General features: G+C 40.5%; 1 protein-coding gene across 1 annotated transcript in view; it reads right to left on the bottom strand.

Moving 5' to 3' along the window:
• The window catches only part of grik4 (glutamate receptor, ionotropic, kainate 4), a 252,268-nt gene that overhangs the window by 37,192 nt on the left and 194,580 nt on the right, over positions 1–20,496 (bottom strand). Inside the window, exons 9-10 of the mRNA XM_030744322.1 lie at positions 17,020–17,172; positions 15,864–15,968 (exon numbers count right to left, since the gene is read on the bottom strand). Of these exons, the coding sequence (XP_030600182.1) occupies positions 15,864–15,968; positions 17,020–17,172 (258 nt within the window). The remainder of the gene's footprint in view (positions 1–15,863; positions 15,969–17,019; positions 17,173–20,496) is intronic.

Genomic DNA, 20,496 nt, shown 5'->3' with positions numbered 1-20,496 from the left:
AGTGGTGGGTTGTGGGAGTCTCTGGCTTGGTTGGGCTCAGCAGGTGTCACAAAAGGTCTGAGCATGGGGGTGACTAAGAGGGTAATGGGATGAGGTGGCACCATGACTCCAGCCAAGGAAGAGTAGGTGGAGAGTCAGAGAAGCAGATGAGGGAATGGTAGCCAGGAAGAGAGAACAAACATATGATGGCAGCGTAGGAACTAACCCTTTGGTGGCCCTCCTGTCAACTCTGTTAGTGCTGGGAAGGGATAAAGTAGAGACATACTCTCTGTGAGTCACTTCATATGAGAGGAAGGAACATGCATGCATTAGCTGAACAGGAACTCAAACACACTGTGACATTTATCAGATAGACAGAAAACCTTTAATGCTGTAATTATTCTTAAGACTTTCTGTAATACATTACACTTTATTATTGATTTATGCAATAAAAAAATGGGAGAGCACTCATATAGTACAAATAGGATGAAAAGATGACAGCAAAGTGTCTAAAAGTTAGACGCTACTAAATCACTAATTAAAGTGATGAAATATTAATCAGTGAGCACCACAATCTGCCATTAATCTGCAGGCCAAGAGAGAATATTAGTAACCTTACATGCCATTTCCCTCAATCTGCATTTTCTAATAACTTTGTAGGTCGAGCAAACTGTAAACTAGAGGGAACCCTAACCATTGCATTAATCCTGATTAAGCAACAATATTGAACCATTGCATAAAACCTCATTATACACGCAGCACCACCAGAGAATCTATTAGACTTACAAGCTTTTATCATAAAGAGAGGAAGCTGCTTATTGCCATTCACCAGGCTATGTTTGTGTGCAACACAAAGAGCTCTATCCTGATGTTTCTCATTTGCAGTATCATTAATTTGGTATTTGCACTGCAGTTGCAATAAATTAATACTGTGCAGTGCATCCAGTGAATCTAGGAAACAAATTCAGACTAAATCCAGGCTGTTGACGAGCACCCTGCACCAGAAACAGGGAAGAACAAGATGTAAGAGAGAAGGGGATTGGAAAAGAGTGCAAGGAAAAGACAGAGAGAGACATAAAAAGATGCAGGGGAATGTCAATCACTTACTGAGTGGGTGTGGTGAGACTGGCGAATGAAAAAAAAAAATCAATGAGAAAGTATAAGGAGCAGCCACCTAGGGAGCCAGAACATGAGAAAGCGACAGCAACTGCGAAACTAAAAAGAGAGAGAAAGTTTGTGTGTGTGTGTGTACGTGTGTGTGTGTGTGTGTGTGTGTGAGAGAGAGAGAGAGAGAGAGAGAGACAGAGAGAGTGACAACAAGTGGAACGACGCATCCTGTGAGGGATTACCCACGGTTCATTCTGCAACCTGGAATTACAGCACGAGGAAAAGATTGGGGTGGCTGCTCACTGAAGCGTCAGGATTGGCTGATTTTCCTGTCAGAAAAATGCCGCATCCAATAGGGTGTAGCAAGAGTGTGCCGTGACAGACACATCCATCATATATGAGAGAAGCAATAGCTGCCATTATCAAGCATAATGTCATACAGCCCACTTACACCGAGGCTAAAGCACTCAGGTGTCACAGCGGTGCAAATGAGTTTGAGACGAGACTGAAATGCGTGGCTGTGTACTTGCATGTGTGGGGCTCTCTTTACAGCTGAATAAAAGCATCCCTGTGTCTATACTGCAGATGCAAAATATCCTCACAGGAGATGGACTCACATAGCAGCATTTTGCTATCTCAGCCTGAAGAAAATATGCTGAAGTAGATGCAGTTTCTACCCATCAGCGAGCATTACCACCAGTTGAATCAGCAACTAGCTGCTTGCAAAAGCCGAACAGAGGATAGTTATATTTAGAGCGCGCTCACTCTGCTTCACAATGATCGCATTGTTCAAATGAAGTACTGGCATTGTGTGTTTGTGTGTGCAACTGTTATGCATGTTTTCTCTGTGGAATAGTGAGTGGGAAAAGTTTTTTTTTTTCCTTTTTCTTACACAAGCTCTCTTCGGCATGACTCACCATCAGCAGGAAAGAGACTAATCAGGGTGGCGCCGTAGGCAAACTTCAGGGGCTAGACAGACACAGGTGGTGGTGTAGGTGGTTGGATGTGCCATACATTAAAGAGAGGATTGGGTAAAGCACACAGTCGTGACTCTGTTGCTGAGTGATGAAAAGGAGCTACAAACTGTGGTCCTTCTTGCTATCATTTATTTCTGGTCAGGAAGTCTCTAATCTCTGGGAGTGGGGAAAAGTGATGAAAAAGTCAATCTGGTTCCATTTTTAAAATCTGTTGTTTCATAACTGCCTAAACACAAACAAATGTGCCATGTTATTTAAGATCTGGTAATTCACTCCCAAGCCAGTCCGCACACTCATTATTTGGCATTGTGATGAATAATGCCATTGCTAGTTCAGTATCCGAAATGAGACACAAGCTCTGGGTTGAAGACAAGGTCTTTCAGCTTGCAGAGCAGATCTTCAAAGCAGTGCTGCATACTCTCCAAGCGGTTCACCCCCTGTAGAGAAGTAAACAAACAATGGATGCCCCGGCAGCAACAGTCCCTGCTAAGGCTGTGCACCCAGACACTGTGGACTGTCCAAATGTCATCATTGCTAATGATCACATCAGTAGAGGGGTACCATAACAATGGGGGTGGCTTCAGACTTCCAGGGGTGTGCTTCAATCTCAGCTTGTAAGGCTACGCTTTTCCAGATTATCACTCTTGTGCAAGTGCAGTATGATGAAGAACAATAAGACTCCCTAAAACAGTCCCCCATGTCAGACATGCATTTTATAGGGGTAGTGCAGTTTGCTAAAACATCCATTCTCAATGTTTTCATTTCCTGCAATTTTTATGATGTGGTCATAAAAAGTAGGTCCTTACTTGGGTTCTTCTGAGGTGAGGTGGGGTAAGATGAGACAACTAGAAGCTCGACAGTAGGATTGTATGTGCCAAGGTTTGGCTGTATTATTATATAAATGTCTTTGATTGTTATTTCATATATACAATCCTGTGAAAAACAATGTACGTCCTTACTACAGCCACAAAAATGAAGTGGATAGGTAGCAGCCAGGTGCTGATAATCAAATCACTTGTTTCGGAGATCATCAACAAGTATAAAAACAGAACTTCTGGCAGCTTACTGGTCTGGAGCATTCAGGTGTGTGTTAATACAATGCCACAATCTGTTTGGAGCTGTTTGGCCATAATGCACAACATGTTAGTACAAACTCCTAATATTAAGCCCGGCGGTGAATGGGTGATGGTTTTCACTTGTTTTGCAGCCACAGGACCTGGGTACCTTGTATTCATTAAGTTGACCATGAACTCCTTTGTATACCAAAGTATTCTAGAGACAGATGTGAAAGCTTGACAAAAATTGGCACCATGATAATGATCCCAAGCACAGAAGCAAATCTACAGCAGAATGACTGAAAAGGAAAAGTCCAGACCTCAACTTGATTGAAATACTGTAGTGGGACCTTAAGGGAGATGTGTATAAACAGATTAAACCTTAATGAATTGAAGCAACATTGTAAAGAAGAGTGGGCCATAATTCCTCCATAACAATGTGAGAGACTGAAAAGTCAAACAGAAAACAATAGTTTCCGGTTATTGCTGCTGAAGGTGGTTCTACAAGCTACTGAATCGTGGGGTGTACTTAGTTTTCACAGTCTTGTGAAAACTTTCTTTTTCACATGAACTTACAGAGATACTTTTTAGGATTACTCACCTAAAAAAAAAAAAAAAATCAAGCACATACTGTAAAGGGGGGTATAGCAGAGCAAATGTCAATGTTATACTGACTTTCGTTAAGTTACAAAATACTAATGAAAAAAAAATGGTCACGTAGAATGTGAGTATGATATCAAATGGGACTGCTTTGAAGAATTTACCAAGATTGTCTGGAGAGCAGAGAATGCCCGGGAGAGAGAACAAATGAAACAACACCTATACAGTTACAAAGCATCTTTGGTTGTTCTGCAGCTACATTTAGAGTATATCGAGAGTCTGGGTAGGAATTCAAGGGTGCACTGCGTAGACTGATAAAAACTAAGACACAGTGGCAAACTTGTCGGCACATAGGCACAGAGGCACTCAGGCACATACACATAAATTTGCATGTACATGCATATTACACACATATACACACGCACGCACGCACACACACCAAGCCGAGCAACGCATACACAACCTCACCCAGCCTTGAAATCCGTTAAGACTGGGGATCTTGCAAAACAGCTCATCCATTCTGCTTTTGATCTATTCCCCATCTCCAGCCTGCAAAGTGCAAACTGAGAAAAACAAAAGAGGAAAGGGGACTGCTGTACGTCTCCCAGAGACCAAACAAAGGATAGAACGAGAGACACACAACGGATGCCGGTGTGTGAGTCTCTTCTTCAACAAATTCAATATGAATTTCAATATGCAGTCACTGATTCAGCACAGGGAACCACATTTTGAGAAGATTCAGTGGGATTGCACTGATTTGTATTTGATTGCTTACAATTCAAAATGCTTTGCTTTGAATGGCGTCACCAAATTTGTGTGCCATAACCATTCTACCTGGAACTAGTTTATTACACTCAGGGGGTGGGGGTGGGTGTGCAACTGTATTAAAACTTGTCTTTGACCGGCTGAAGAACTCCTCCAAGGTTTCAAATGAATCTTGGGCAAGGAAAAAAAAAAGTGGGAAAAAAAAAAAAAATGTCCAGAGGGAGAATGTCAGAAGACAGCAAATGTGACTTGTAAACAATGCTGCCTAGCTTTCCCCTGTCCCAGACATTTAAATCAACAGCTGTATCATGAATCCGACACAGTCTCCAAGTGTGTTGCATCCCGGCAGAAAATGTGTGCCCGTGTGCGTGAGCGTGAGAGAAAGAAATAAGCGCATCAGATAATGTTAGTTTTATAGTTTTATACAGTCTTTGCACGAGCTTGGTGCACAAATCAGCATGAACCCATTCATGTTAGGCCAGACATTCTAATCATACTTCAAAAGTGATACATTAAATTACATTTGTGACTTGCGATTAGTATTCATCCACACTCGGGGAAATTAAATGAAAATGAAATGAGAAGAAATGTAATAAAGAAGACTTGCTAGCAGACAAGTAGTTTTCTCTTAGAATTCATAGCTTCTCTGACCTCCAGGACTGTCTGTGGTGCTCATAACAGAGACAGCTTTGTGTGCAATAAACTAGAAGGGACAAAGCCGCTCATAAACCAATCCGCAGTTTTGTGACTCAGCATTACTGACATTAGCAAGAGGATATGTAGCTTTTATACTAAACTTTATGTAACAGTTTCCTCTGGCAGGGAACTTTTTTTTTTCTAAACTAAAAGGCTTTTCCAAAGCTTTTCCTCCAGGTTCACTTGGTGCTATGATAAAAAAAAAATAAATAAAAAATAACATCAGTGTACACTGATCACAGAGCATCACTAACACCAGAGAGATTAAAGCTACATAAAAAGAAGGCGCGACTCTGGGGAGAAGTGATTAAAAAAAAATGAAGAAAGCATGCAAAAGGTTGTTTGAGGAAATGATAAAAAAGCGGGTACTAAAATCACACATTTAATTTGAAGTTTGACAAGGCAGACTGACAGATCCAAATGTCACAAAAAACAATGGCACAGAAACAAACTTAGAGATAAATTATGTAGTTTGACACTATTTGTTCTTAGTTTGAAACTAAGAACAAATATTTGGTCCCGAGTTGCTTGGACATAGTTTGCAATACATAGTAAGATGCATTTAAGGAAAGCCTTTCCAGCAGGCTCCTTGATGCAGTCCTCAGAGATGCTCAGCAACTTTTCAGGGCCAATTTTTTTTAACAGTGAAATAATACAGCTGCATTGCATATTGGCAAATAAACATGGGATTTATGCCACAGCAGTGCATTTTCCCCTGCTGGCAAATAGTAGCTTTAGCCCGAAAGAAAACCACATACTTGCGTTGCTGTCATACTTGTTGATTTTGAAGAATATTTTTGCCCCATCAAGGGTCTGAGTGTAATAAAGTGTCCAATAAAGACAAAAATCAGATCATTCAGAGGCAAAACTCTATTTGGAAGCCAGGAAATATACAGCACCAGAGCACCATGTTTAAAGAGAATATTTGGAGCCCCTTTATTCTATTGCAACAGCCAGCTTGGTGTACAGTAAATGCACAACTACAACACAGATATGAATGTTCTCTCTCATGTGGACACACATGCTTAAGTTGCACAGCTGTAGGAAATCAGAGGGCTGCCTCACTTTGTAAATGTACTCTCACCTTAGTGGCAGCAGCTCAAGCAGCAGTCCTTGTGTATTTAGACCATGTATGTCTATCAGACCTGCTTAAGATGAACTCATCTCTGCTGGAGCCTGAGGCAGAAAAAGAGATCCAAGCCATGTCATGGTGTGCTGAGCTACACCAGGCTCCTATGATAATGTCCTTCAAGGAAAGGAAAACGGGTGGAGGCAGTCTTGAATCTGTCAGCGCCACCCTACACCTATCATCCTCCCGCACCCCCCCCATACCTGTCCCCTTCCCTCACATTGCAGCAGTGGATGGAAATTGAATTGAGTACATCTGCATCTGCAGCAGCGGGGGCAGCTAGAGTAATAGTGTTCTGAGAGATGGGTTGGGAGCAAAGAAAAGGGGAGGGGAGGTAAAAAGCAGATTGCCATAATAAACGCAGGAGCAGTGCTGACAGGAAATAAATAAATCCAATAGAAAACGGGAAGAAATTGTACAAGCACATCCACCCTTTAACAGGAGGACGTTTTGTGTGAATAACACAGCTCAAATAGCTTCATGCAAATTGAAGTGGTGCCCAGTCTGTACGTGTGCGTGTCCGAATGAGTGAAAGCATGTGCTTTTATGCGTTTAGGGTATTCCAGGCACTCAGCATTCCCCTCAGATAAAGGGAAGCAGATGAGGATAAAAAGGGCCTCCTCTTACTTCATCACCTCCGTTGCCTCGCTCCGTCTCTAAAGACCTTGACACAAGGACACATGGGGACTATAGTTTATTAAAAAAGCAATCTGGCTGTAAATGTTCAAATGATAATATGGGAAATTGGAAAGGGTCTACGAGGACAGGTCTGGATGATTTAACAATTTATTGATGATCTTGCAAAGATTCACTATGTGTTTGGTGGGAGGGAGACCCCCCCCCCCCCCCCCCCAAAAAAAAAAAAGAAAAAAGAAAGAAAATCAACATCTAAGATAAAAGAAAGTGCACAGCAACCAAGGACTGTTTATTCACACCAGCAAAATAAATGGTTTGAATAGTGCCTGCCACACCTGAAAGTATGAGAAATGAGGCAAAATAATCAAAATAAATTTGACTGTTGTTGGTTTTCTCTGCCTGAGCTAAAAACATACATACAGTGAGTGACCACTCACATCACTCTTTTTTCTTCAACCTATCCAATTCCGGGTCATGGTGGTGAGGAGCCTATCCCAGCTCTCATAGGGTAAGGGGGACAGGTCTCCAACTTATCATATGGTCCACAGAAAGAAACAACCAATCACAGTCAAATTTATATCTATCATCAATTTAGAATCACAATAACCGAACGCATGTATTTGGGGTGTGGAAGGAAACTGGAGAGAGAAGATGCAACTTCCACACAGAAAGGCCCCAGACTGGATTCAAACCCTGGACCTCCTTGCTGTGGGGTGATAGTGCTAACCACTGCACCACCATGCTGCCCTTTTTGCTTACTTCAGTTTTAATAATGGAAGGAGAGAACTCAGTTTCTAAAAAAAGTTTTCAAGTTATGTTTTTGCTTTATATTTTATGGCATGAGGCAATGGCATAAAACAAAGAAGAATCACGCAGCTCCAAGTTTTAGTCATTAAAACAGTGCTTCAGAGTCTTCTGTTGTTCTTTGTTCAGTGAAAAGCTGAGGCTGTTTCCTCTCAGCTCAAATTCTAATAGACATCCACAGTGGAAGCTTAAAAAAACACACACCAGTGTACAATACTGCCAAAGCCAAATCTATTCTTGCACGTAAAGTGCGCAAAGCAACTGTGGACTCAATAATGAGAACAATTTGCCTTAAGTCATGCTGCAGTTGGCCTTTGGCCTCTCCCACTGCCCAGCCACAAACCTGCTCATAAGTGACTTCCAGTTTCTTTGTCTCTTTCAACCACTACATCGAACGCTACTGTTTGTATTTCCTCCTCACTCTCCCCCACCTCCCCCTCAGGTGGCTTCCATGCTAAAGAAGTGATTTAGTGCCTCCATTAGAAAACGTAATTAGCAATTTTCTTCCTTCCAAGAAGTCGCCAAGAGAGTTTGCAGCTCACCATGTGCATGTCGCATGTGCGAACACATACAAATATGCACAACAACGAAAGGCTTGTGCAGCTTTTATAGCACCCTCTTCTGCATTCTCACATGCTCTCACACAATAGAGCCTCGCAGTAACAGGCAACAGCTTGCCTAATCCAAACTGCAATAATTACTCATTTTACAGCTTCCTCCAATTAGCTGGCGTGCTGCTGTCATTGAGCTCCATGCAGAAAATGAGGGCCAGTCCACAGAGGCCAGGGGGCTGGAGAGAGAGGCTGGACCATACTGTCAGTTTAGTTCTGTGCTGTGGTGCGGTTGGCTGGCAGGCTGCAGTGTGTTTGTTTTGGAAAGGGTTTGTGCCCCTGCTAAACCACCATAAATGGTGGTGGGCTTGTTATGTATGATTGTGTACAGAGCCAGGGAAGCGGGCAGCACGGGCAGCAGGGGATGGTACCATCCCCATCAATGCTTTCACATAAGCTTTCACAAAAAACACACACACAAGTATGAATACAACAGGAATGCACGCAGATGAAGACACACAAGCACACTGGCTGGTGTTAGCTAGATCAGTCAGAGGTCCTACAGCTGCTATAGCCCAGTATCACAAAAAATGGCAACTGATCTCACACTTCTGATCCTCCGAACAGTAAATGCTGTAATCCACTCCAACAGGAAATGGTTTCATCGTTTGATGTTCCTGGAGAGCAGAAAGCAGCCTGCATTCAAAGGTTGAGTCACATTATCTATTTGTATATATCCAGACTGATACTGCTTTACAGTGTAACCCCGGTGTTCACACCATCTGGAGAGTACACCCCCAGAAACATGTTCACAAGCCAAGGAGTTCTTTGTGTTATGCTTCTTTATCCAGCACATTACGCAGACTCATGAATAGAATAGGATTACTTATAAGTCTTATAAGTAAGTCTTATAATAAAATGATTGGTCATTTCAACAAGAACTCTAAATGGAGGTCACCGTCACTGCCTTTAGTATTAGGTCTGATACAGCAGGTATGAAAAAAAAAAAAAAAAGCCCCAGCTGTTATTTTGTATGCAGATAATTTTACTGTCTGGTTTTATAGCTTTGTCTTTTGCTCTTTTCTTTCTGTCCTATTTTTCTCCTGCGCGCCCTTTCTGTCTCATTTACTTTTTGCCTGTCAGCCTCTTCCCTCATCGCTCATTTCCATCCCCCTCTCCCACCCGACCTGCCTCGCTCACCTCTTCTGAGCATTGTTGTCGGTGCCTTGGCCAGAACATGGACAAAGTCATGCCAACTTCGCCATCATCACTGGCCCACCTGGCTGCCGGCACAGGAGCAGCTGGGAAATTTACTTTGCCTGCCAACAGCGAACAACAAATATTATTGCACAAGGCAGCCGCATCATATTCTGGAAATAGGGCAGGTTAACTGAACTGTCATGTGAAATGGTTGTCTTCAAGTTTTAAGAAATTACTCAAATTTAATGCGTTTTAACTCAAACAGTTAATGTGCTCTGGATGGAACACTTCTTAAAGGATGTGCGAGTGCTTGTCAGACACATTCAGTCAAAATGAACTGTTCAATAATCCTTGCTAAAGAAGCAAAAGAAAAATGATATAGTGCTCTGATTTAAGGGTTGAATGTAAAGTACTAATAAATGTTTAAATAAATATAAACAACTGAAATTACACTCTCTGGGGTTTGCCTAGTATAAGAATTTCCCTCTTTTTCACGCTAATTAAATCCTAAAGTTGATGCAAATATATATGCGATGTGTGGCCTTTTTGTCTTTTAGAACACAAAGAAGGAATGAGTACAGGCTCATTGTCATTCACTGCTACAGATGTGGAGGTTTAATGCATGGGTAGAGTATCTGATGTAAATAAAGCTGGATGACTTTCTCCAATTCATATTAATCATGTGCTCTAGCACAAACACTGATTACTATTCAAGTCAGAGCCAACAGTTTATCATTTATCATTAGGTTATTAAAAAAAAAAATCCAGAAAACAACTCCCTTTTGTGACTAGATAGACTGATAGGTAAACAAAAAGTTGAATAGATGAAGATGTAAAGATAGATGATACAGTCAGATGAAAAAGGTTTTCACAGGACTCTATGCAGTCCTGTGAAAAACTAAATACACCCTATGAGTCAATAGCTTGTAGAACCACTTTTAGCAGCAATAACGCTAAGTAATAATTTTCTATTTGACTTTATCAGTCTCAGATTGTTGTGGTTTGCTGGAATTTGTTTATACACAGCTGGCTTAAGTTCCCACCGCAGCATTTTAATCAGGTTGAGGTCTGGACTTTGACTGGGCCATTGCAGCACCTTGAGCCTTTTGTTCACAGTCTCACATTTGACTCTAAAATACTTTGGTATACAGAGAAGTTCAAGGTCGACTGAATGACTACAAGATGTAAAACAAGCCATTTTCTTTTTAGAGAGACAAGCTATTCTCCTGGCAACCCTTTCAAACAAGCCATACTTGTTCAGTATTTTTCTAATTGAATATTTAACATGCTAACTGAGGTCTGTAGAGTCTGAGATTTAGCTCTTGAGTTTTTTTTTTTTTTTACACTTTCTCTGAGCATTGCACAGTCTAAGATGTCCACTTCTGAGAAGATTGTGGCAATGTGTCACACATGCCTGAATGCTCCAAACCTCTGCTTTTATAGAGGTGCTCACATTTGGTGATGATCAGTTAATCAAGTGCATTTGATTGGCAGTACCCTGCTGCTATACTTACTTTCACCCTTACAACTTCTCTACAGAAGCAGAAAGGGTGTGATTTGTTTTTAACAGGACTGCACAGACTCCTATGGAAACCTTCTTTTTCAGATAGATAGATAGATAGATAGATAGATAGATAGATAGATAGATAGATAGATAGATAGATAGATAGATAGATAGATAGATAGATAGATAGATAGATAGATAGATAGATAGATAGATAGATAGATAGATAGAGTGGACAAAGCAGCATCAAACTGTTCTAATGTGTGAAATGCCTGGCAGAGAAATTCCATTTGTGACAGTGATTGGCTGTAGAGTGTTGTACCCCCAAGGACCTGATGATCAAATGTGTGTGTGGATCTTCAGTGCAGCCACAGGACTGAGGGTGTGATGGGTGCTACTGGGTAAGGAAAGGCAGAGGAAGTAGAGTAGAGAAATGGAGGCCAGTGGCTGTGTACATCATGCCTCATTGCTCTCTATCTCCAAAAAGTGCTGGGTGATGGAAGACATTCTTTTTCCTTTTCAGGTTGCATTTTAAATGAATGACCTCACCCTAATGCACATTCACTGGCGAAACACAGTGTGGGCATTGTAGACAATGCTGCTGCTATTCTACTTTACCAAAACAAAAGACGTGGCGTATCGACTGGTCACGTGCATACTGGCAAATATTCTGCTAAAACTGTGAGTGTAGGTGTGAGTGTATGCGTGGGCAGCGTGCCACCATGCTCATCTTTGCCAAGGCCCTAGCACCTATGGTGTCTGCCTGGTTGAAGCAGCCCCAACCCAAAAGCATGCAGGAGGTGTTATTCAACAAATCAAACAACACCCCCACCCTGCTCCCCCCTGTCTAACACCTTGCTTTTTCCCATTACCATAACTGGCAGGGCTACTTTATAATGCTTCTGGTTGAAATCATCACATTAGGCTTGATAGTATCCATCCTTCTGTCTGACTGGACTAATGCCAGTCTAAAAAAAGGGGGACACGAGGAAACACAGACAAGGTTAAAAAATGCAGAAGGGCCAGCGTCTCAGTGTCTGACTGTTTCATGGGTTGCTGGATAAGATTGTCCTCACACTCAGACAGGAACGCAATCTCCTCTTTCAAGGAGATCTTCTCAACTAAAAGGGTCAAAAGATTTGAAACACTGTGAAATACGGTGAAGTCTCCTCTCCGTCAAATCTGAGTAATAGAGTAACAACAACTACTTGAAATGCTGTAGGTAAGAAAGGAAACAGGCGGCATCAGCTGTTGATATGAAATGTAAAATACTGACATTCAATTAGTAAACACATAACACATTAAGAAAAGGTGATAGACTTCATGTCCATGGAGTGAATAATACTGACGGACAGTAAGAGACAATGAGAGGGATAGAGTAAAAGTACGATAGATGCTATATTTAGAAAATGATGAGCTGTTTTTATTGTTTGTTTGTTTATACCTGCTTCAGAATTGCATCTACAGGCCACAAACCATTTTCCATTAAAATATTAAAAATAGGTCATGCATGCATACTGAACATTTATGGGCTGTTTTGAAATTTGAAACAGTATTTTTATAGAATCCATTTCATATTCATTTCACATACATTCACACTTTTTTAACTTTATTATGCGCATCCGTCCATGTGACGTAGTTCGCTACATGACATCAGTTTGCAAAACAGAAACTTTACTTATGTGTCTCATGTGAAAGGCGCTATCTTTATAAATATTCTAAAACCCAAAGTTACCAGGCTGCTACCATGAAAGACAGACACATTCTTTATCTTAATGCATGTTTTTTTTCAGCTACCTTCTCAAAGCTCCTGCTACTTGTTCGCTGATGTTTGCCTTTGAATCCTTTTTCGCCTTCCATTACTCACATATCACCAAGATTCTTACCTGTGAGATCACCCACAGCTTTTTAATGCTGGTGATTGTTTGGCCCCACTGGGCATTTGGAGATTGAGTTGATGGATGGGAGGGTATACTAGGCTATCACTTTGCCTCAATAGACTTTCCCCAGTAAGTCTTGAATTTCAAACGATGTTTTTTGTTTCTGCCTGCTTTACCAAACCCCTGATTTGTGTTTCTCTCTCAGGGGCACATTAACACACATTTAATGAGTTTCACTTTTTTTTTTTTTTTTTTAATATTCAGACATTGTTACAATGATGAAATGTACTGGGGTGACAATTTGGATTATGGGAATTATGACTGTCCAAAGTTTTTGGATAGGTTTTAAAATGGGGCTTTGGGGAGTAAGAGTGAACTTTAACATGATTGGTCAGCACACAGAAATGGCGATGAGTCAATGCTTGGCTTTTCTGACCATTAGATAAACAAAAATGTCTATTATAACAAAACTGGCTATAAAAGAAAGCTCTGGCTAAAACCTCTTTACAGCTCTCTAAAAATTCCTCTTTGCAGGAACAAACACAGTTGCTGCAAGTCAGATATTAGATATCTGAGGTCTAATGCTTTTAAATTTGTTAGTCCTTTAGATGAAGCATCAAAAAGTCGTGCTATAACATCTTCAACCCCTGAATAATAGATATAGAACATAGCTCAAATGCACCAGCAGCTCTGTTATCCATTCATTAACAGACCGTATTTAAAGCTTCTAAAAGCCTCTCATCATTTACATTTGATTACTGACCACTTCTATTCTTTGCAATCCCTGTAAATGTCCTTAATCTATTAGAAACTATATGAAATGATGTCCCCAGGGATAAACTGAGGAGCCCAGGGAGACTACTTTCTGAGACTGTGTGAGGTGGCTGAGGATAAAGCATGAACTTAAATGTCTACTGCGTGTTTTAATGAGCACAGAGCACAAGAAGATTGCTGTCTGGTTCCACTGCCCACTGTTGTCATGATCCTGGGTCCTTGGATCCAGGGTTTTGAGTTTCTGGACTTTTAAAGTCTTTAAGTATTCCGTTTGATTCTTAGTTCACTTATTACTTTCATTTATCTTCATGTATTTCTCTTGTATTTTAGTTCTTAGTTCCAGCTTCTATTTGTATTAGTGATGATCCCTCAGTGTCTCCCTTCATCTCTTTGTCCTGTGTTCAGTGTTTCTATTTATTTCCTGTTTTACTTGGTCTCCCATGCATTGCATCTGGTTTTACTTCCTGTTTGTTTTTTACCTTGTGTTCAGCTGTGTTTAGTTTCCCTCCTGTTTCCAATTCCCTTGTTACCTGGTGTGTATTTATAGCCTCAGTTTGCCTGTGTTCTTTGTTGTGCCATATTGTGTTCTTCCTCTGTTGTTCCCAGTGTGTTCCCTGTGTGATTTCCTTAGTTTATTCCTGGAATTCCCAGCATTCTGAGTTTCCTTTGGATATTGGACTTTGTCTTGCCTATGTTTTTAGATTTATTGTTTTTGATTTAATCTTGCCTCACAAGTCTGAATTTGGGTTTCCAGTTTCATACACTCTTGCCTTCATGGCCACTGTAGCATTACTGGAGTTACTAATATTGATAAACATCACCCCAAAATGCCTAATAAGTTCTGGCTGATATATTACAGTAATTAATATTAGTGTATATCCCTGAAAAGCGTTCAGCTGATTCAAAATGCTGCAGCTAGAGTACTGACAGGGAGAGCATATTTCTCCCATATTGGCTTCTCTTTATTGGCTCCCTGTTAAATCTAGAATAGAATGTAAAATTCTTCTCCTCACATACAAGGTCTTGATTAATCAGGCACCACCTTATCTTAAATGCTTCATAGTACCGTATGAGTCCAATAGAGGGCTTTGCTCTCAGACTGCTGGGTTACTTATGGTTCCTAGTATTTAAAAGTAGAATGGGAGGCAGAGCCTTCAGCTTTCGTCTGTGGAACCAGACACCCTCTCTACTTTTAACATACGGCTTTAAAGTTTCCTTTTTGATAAAACTCACAGTTAGGGCTGGATCAGGTGACCCTGAATCCTCCCTTAGTTATGCTGCAATAGGCCTATGATGCTGGAGGCTTTCCATGATGCATGAGATGGGATGAGATGAGTTTTCTTCTTCACTCACCTGTTTTCACTCTCTGTGTTTATACACCATTCATTAGTTACTATTAATCTCTTGTTCTCTTCCACAGCATGTCTTCTGTCCCAACTGGTTGCAGAAGATGACTGCCCCCCCCCGTGCCTGGCTCTGCCAGAGGTTTCTTCCTACTAAAAGGGAGTTTTTCCTTCCCACTGTCGCTAACTGATTGTTGGGGTTTTCTCTGTATTATTGTAGGGTCTTTACAATATAAAGCACCTTGAGGTGACTGTTGTTGTGATTTGGCGCTATATATCTAACATCTATTTAGCTATTAAACCAAAGTTACAGCCACATTTATAAAACTAATAATAAAAAGAGCAGCAGCAAAGCTGACTTCAAAGGTGATATGTGTTTTAACCAAATTTAATTCCCATAAAAATATGATAGTTTCACCTTCAAAGAGACATGCCTAATATTTACTTCTGTCCTCTGGCACCTTAACCTTCTCCTTGTAGGATAATGGAGATTGTTTGCTCCAAGAGATGTCAGCTGAACAAGCGTTATCATGGCTCCCTGCAGCACAATCGAGCTCCAGTTGCCTTACTGCTATAAAGACAACTGAAACATTTGCCCAAAGTACTACTCTACTGGGAACACGACTGTGCCGGAGTGCTTTGTGTTCAGCAATAACATTTATATTATAGCCAGTGTGTATCTAAAGAGAAAATCTGTGTGGGTCACTAAAGAAATAATAAGAAACGTATATATAAATCTTTTTTAATCAGTCTCAAGAACTTTGTGCCACTGGAAGGACGTTCTAGTGTTAGCTGAACCCAAACCTATTTAGTTTGAAGAAAGATAGTCCCAAGATCAAATTTGTATGATGGAGGTACTTTACCTGCCTTAGGCCATCCTTGCTGTTCTGCATGATCCTCAGGGCATAGTTAGACCGCTGTCCTTTACTGTTGAATTCAATGTGCCCTGTTAGACCTTCCAATTCTACCTATCCAACAAAGAGACGGCACACATGTTAAAAGAAATCCTGCCTGCTTTCCTCTCAGCAGCACCTATTGTGAATATGACTTGAGGTTACATTACTGCTACAGGCTCCGCATCAGCCCTCTGAATACCATTTGTCATATTTAGAATAAGAATATGGAGACAAGCCGGTAACAGCTTCAATTTAGGGCAAAAAAAAGAAGAGTGATTAGTTGTGCCCTCTTTCTCGGAGTGAGAAAGACAAACGGTCTGATATCGAACACGTGTCACATTTAAGTATTTCAGTCACTTACAGTGATTTCACCCTAACAGGAAAACACATTTTATTCACTGACAGCACATCTTTATCTCTCCTCCTCCACTGTGTCTCAGTATAATGTAGAGATGAGATAAACTGACCTAGTCGATAGGGAGCATATCTCTAAAGAAGATGACAGCAGAGACGTTATCCACTGTCAGTAAAAATATCTAGCCTTTAAAATAACCAATTAGCATGTAGAGGAAAAAAAAAAGGAGAAGAAAAGCAGTAATGAAGATCTCAACAAGTATCATCTGCCAGACTACTTTTAGAGGACAGGCACAGTGACTTCCTGGAGTTTCTGATGGTTGCCATGAGACCAGAAACCAAGAGAGCTGAAGAAACAAAATTTGTGTGCTTTAGAGTTTTAGCAGTACTCAGGTAGATGTTTTCATAAGTTTCAGCTTTTATGCTTCATATACATATATATATATATTTTTCACTTGTCAGCATGTCAGTTAGTCAGTCTTATGGAAATATTCAATACTAGTGCTGACGGTTCCTGCCTTACCTTCCGCACGCATTTCAAAACATTGATATTTTTACTGACAACAGATAAAAGTGAGCTTTAGAGGTGCTGCTAGGTGAAATTTGTAACCATTGGACAGCTCCAGCTAACTGACTGCTGGCTGTACCAATGGCATTTTGTAACTCTTGTGGGAAAAAAAAAAAAATATATATATATATTTTCCAAAATGTTCAAGCTAAGCTTGGTCAGTCTTGTCATCTTAATCACGTCCAGCAGAAGCGGTCTTACCATCCTCAGGTAATTCATGAGGCTGGTGCCGTGCTCCCAGATCTTGGAGGACTTGCAGGAGAGCTGAGTGGCTCCGACGTTCTGGCTACGATTCAACTCCTGGACCGCCGCCACCACAGCGTATACCGCATCAAAGAGCAGAGCTGACGAGAGCTGCAGAGGCACAGGGAAGGAGGCAGGTGAATGCATTATACATACACACACACACACACACACACACACACACACACACACACACACACACACACACACACACACACACACACACACACACACACACACACAGAGACACACACAAATCTGCAAAAACCCAAAGCACACAAACTACAAGCGTAACATATCAGCGGTTAGTGGTTAGCAAGGGGTTAACCCATCCCTCGCGTGGCAGCAAGATTATTCCATTAGATCATTAGAAAGACTCTGATCTGCTGACAGCGTTGAAAATCATCTCTCTCTCCCTCCATCTCTTGGAAAGACTCTGTCCTTCCTGCTCTTATCCCCAATGAAGCTGGCACACCCTGACCATTCCAATTACTGCCTTCCTTCCTCAGTCAGGGCCAAAAAACAGTGGGAGAAGCAGCTTTTCCTCTCATCTCCCCCTGTACAAACAGCCTCATCTTCACTGCCACAACATCCTGCTATGTACATTTTATTAAAATGCATGCTGCCTTGCAATAGACGCTCGGAAAAATCCCAAGCTTCGGTGCTGTACATCTGTGTAATGGAACCACAGATTAAACTGATACTGATAGAAGGCTGAGGGAGATCATGCTGCATAGTAAATCTGGGAGGCCAAATAGAAGTAAACAACCATTAAACCGTACAACTCTGATGTATTACACAATCCTGAATTGACTAATGTTTTTGGCAAATTGCACATTAAAGGCACGGTTCATCCCAAAATTAAATACACGTTTTCTCTCTGGACTGTGTTTCCAGTGATTCATTATATTATTCTGGTGAGTTACCCAGTTTTTGTGAATGGTTTCATATAGAAACTATATTCTTTCTATGGTCTAATTCACAAAAAAAAGAAGAAAAAAAAAGCAGTGACCTCACATCACAGATCAGTTGATGGGGATGTTAGAAGCACTTTCTTGTGCTTGGGATGTGGATGGCAGGTGTGGTTCAGTAGGAGAATTCTTAACTGGACAACTCACACCAAAATTATATAGTTGCATAAATAGCACTAGTAAATGCTTAAACTTGAATTTGGGGTGAACTGCCTATTTAAGAACAATGGTGCACCCAAACAGCCTGTGAAGACATTGCAGTCACTGGCGATGTTGTTTAGGTTTGACTTGTTTTTGTGGTGGGACCCAAAGCCATACTGGTACGTCAACATGACAAAGTGAATATGTTCCACTTACATTTATCAAAATCTGAACAAAGAATTGTAATAATGTATATACGTTTAAGAATCCTTCTATACCTCATACTTAAACAGCAATAATTGTACATAGCCTTCAATGTATCTGGTGTAATGCATAATTATACTTTGACACTTCATATATATTTTCATATCTTTATCTCATGTTCTTACAGCCCTCTGTTTTCTTTACTTTGACTCTGATTTAAAGTTAATACAATGTTTATATTTGCCCATCTGTCTATCACTCTTGTAGCCTCAATTTCTTACCATGCCTTTCTTTTCTCACTATCCTATAAGAGTAACTTTGATTAGCAAGTTATAATTGCATGAGTTGTGCAACAAAGTGTTTCAAAGGCTCCTCGAATCTGTAGCTTTTGCACTGTCTTAGCCAGTGATATACAGAACTCTTGTATTTCCATAATTTGAAAGCAGCTGCCACATACTTTTTAAGTTTTTTTTTTTATTCGTAATTTCTCCAAACAAATTATAACTTCAGCCCTAAAGGGACGCTGAGCTTGGTCTCACTTTCTGAACCTGTAGATATTGAAGAGGGGGTTTTATGGTTCACCTCAACACCTCACAACACAACTCATGAATGGTGTTTTGACCTGCATCCATCTTACACTTATAGACAGGAGCTGCACTCTCTGTTGAAAAACTCTATGAGTGGATACTTTGATCAATACTGATGTGAGAAAATATCAAGTGCAAAAGGTTTGAATACAGCATTATTTGTCTCCCACGAAACCTTCTTCTCTTATGAACCTTCAACCTATCCGCCTACATTTCCTCAGATGATCTGATAGAAATCTTTATGTTTAAATCATCAGGGAAGTTTAACACACTGTCACTGGCTGGATTTGTTGTTTCTATGAGAACGTATAGTAACGCATATTGTGTGCATGTCTAACTGAGTTAATCACTTTCTTGATCTCATCAGCTGTTATTCTTTCTGGTTATTAAATATATAGCCACAAGTCCTAATTGCCACAGACTCATTAAGTATCTGAGTGACCAGAAGCATTTTTTAATGCTGTGTTCATGCTCTTCTTAACCTGTTTCACCATCGAATTTCTGCGACGCAAAAGGGGGTGATGGGTGTATGAGCACGTTTGTAGCATTTAAAAAAAAAAAGTCTCTTCACTTCAAAGAGAGAGAATTCATTCATTAATCTGACTTTACTGAATATCTGGTTCCTAATGAAGCCCCTAAGCAAACAAAAATCTGCAACAGTGGCACTCTTTTCGCACCCAGATAGGTTATTCTTGTCAATTTGTATTCTAATTGTTGCAGTTATTTTAATTAAATGCGAAAGGGTTTTTTTTTTTTCTCTAAAGACATTTACAATAATCAAAAGATATCTGCATTACAGATTTTCTGAATATAGAACCAATTCACAACAACTGTTGCTTTAAGGCACTGTAGGGTACAAGACCCCCCCCCCCCCCCCCCCCCCCCCCCCCCCCCCCCCCAATAAGCAAGCATTTGGTGATGGTGGGAAGGAAAAACTCCCTTTTAACAGGAAGAAACCTGTTAGCTTATCTTCAAAGCTAATAAGTAATGGAAAGCACTTTGATAATAATGGTAATAACAACATTAAAATGTGCTGTATAGTCACTTTTTTCAGTTAAGAAATTCTGCAGTAAGCTTTTCTTTGCTGGTGTCTAAGAGCCAAAATTCAGTCTAATAGCTGGTGTAGTTCGTCTCACTCTGAGATGTTGCTTTTATGAGAGACACTTCTGGACAAATGGGTGAGAATGTATAGCCTTGAGAAGGATTACTGGGGAGTCAGATAATAGCCATAAATTTTAGTCTCATAAACAGGCAGTGATTCACAAACAGATGGCACTCACCATGTTTATGCGGGTCATTTACAACATCGTATTTGGCGAGTCTGATGTAAAGAAAACTCGATAAGCCATCTCATAAAATAAGTCTGAGTGTAGTGTAATAACAATACAACATGTTCAAGCATGTGGCTCAATATTTCTGTCTCATATGGTTGGCTTAAATGTAGAAAAAACCCTGCTGAGGCAGCATGAGATTCAAACAAATCTCTGTGTCCAAGCATCTTAAAATACAAAACTGCAATCACCTTTAATTTA

This window comes from Archocentrus centrarchus, chromosome 13 (genome assembly GCF_007364275.1).
Source record: "Archocentrus centrarchus isolate MPI-CPG fArcCen1 chromosome 13, fArcCen1, whole genome shotgun sequence".
NCBI classification, from domain to species: Eukaryota; Metazoa; Chordata; class Actinopteri; order Cichliformes; family Cichlidae; genus Archocentrus; species Archocentrus centrarchus.
Note: the sequence above shows the minus strand (reverse complement) of the source record. Positions and strands in the feature narration are given on the sequence as shown.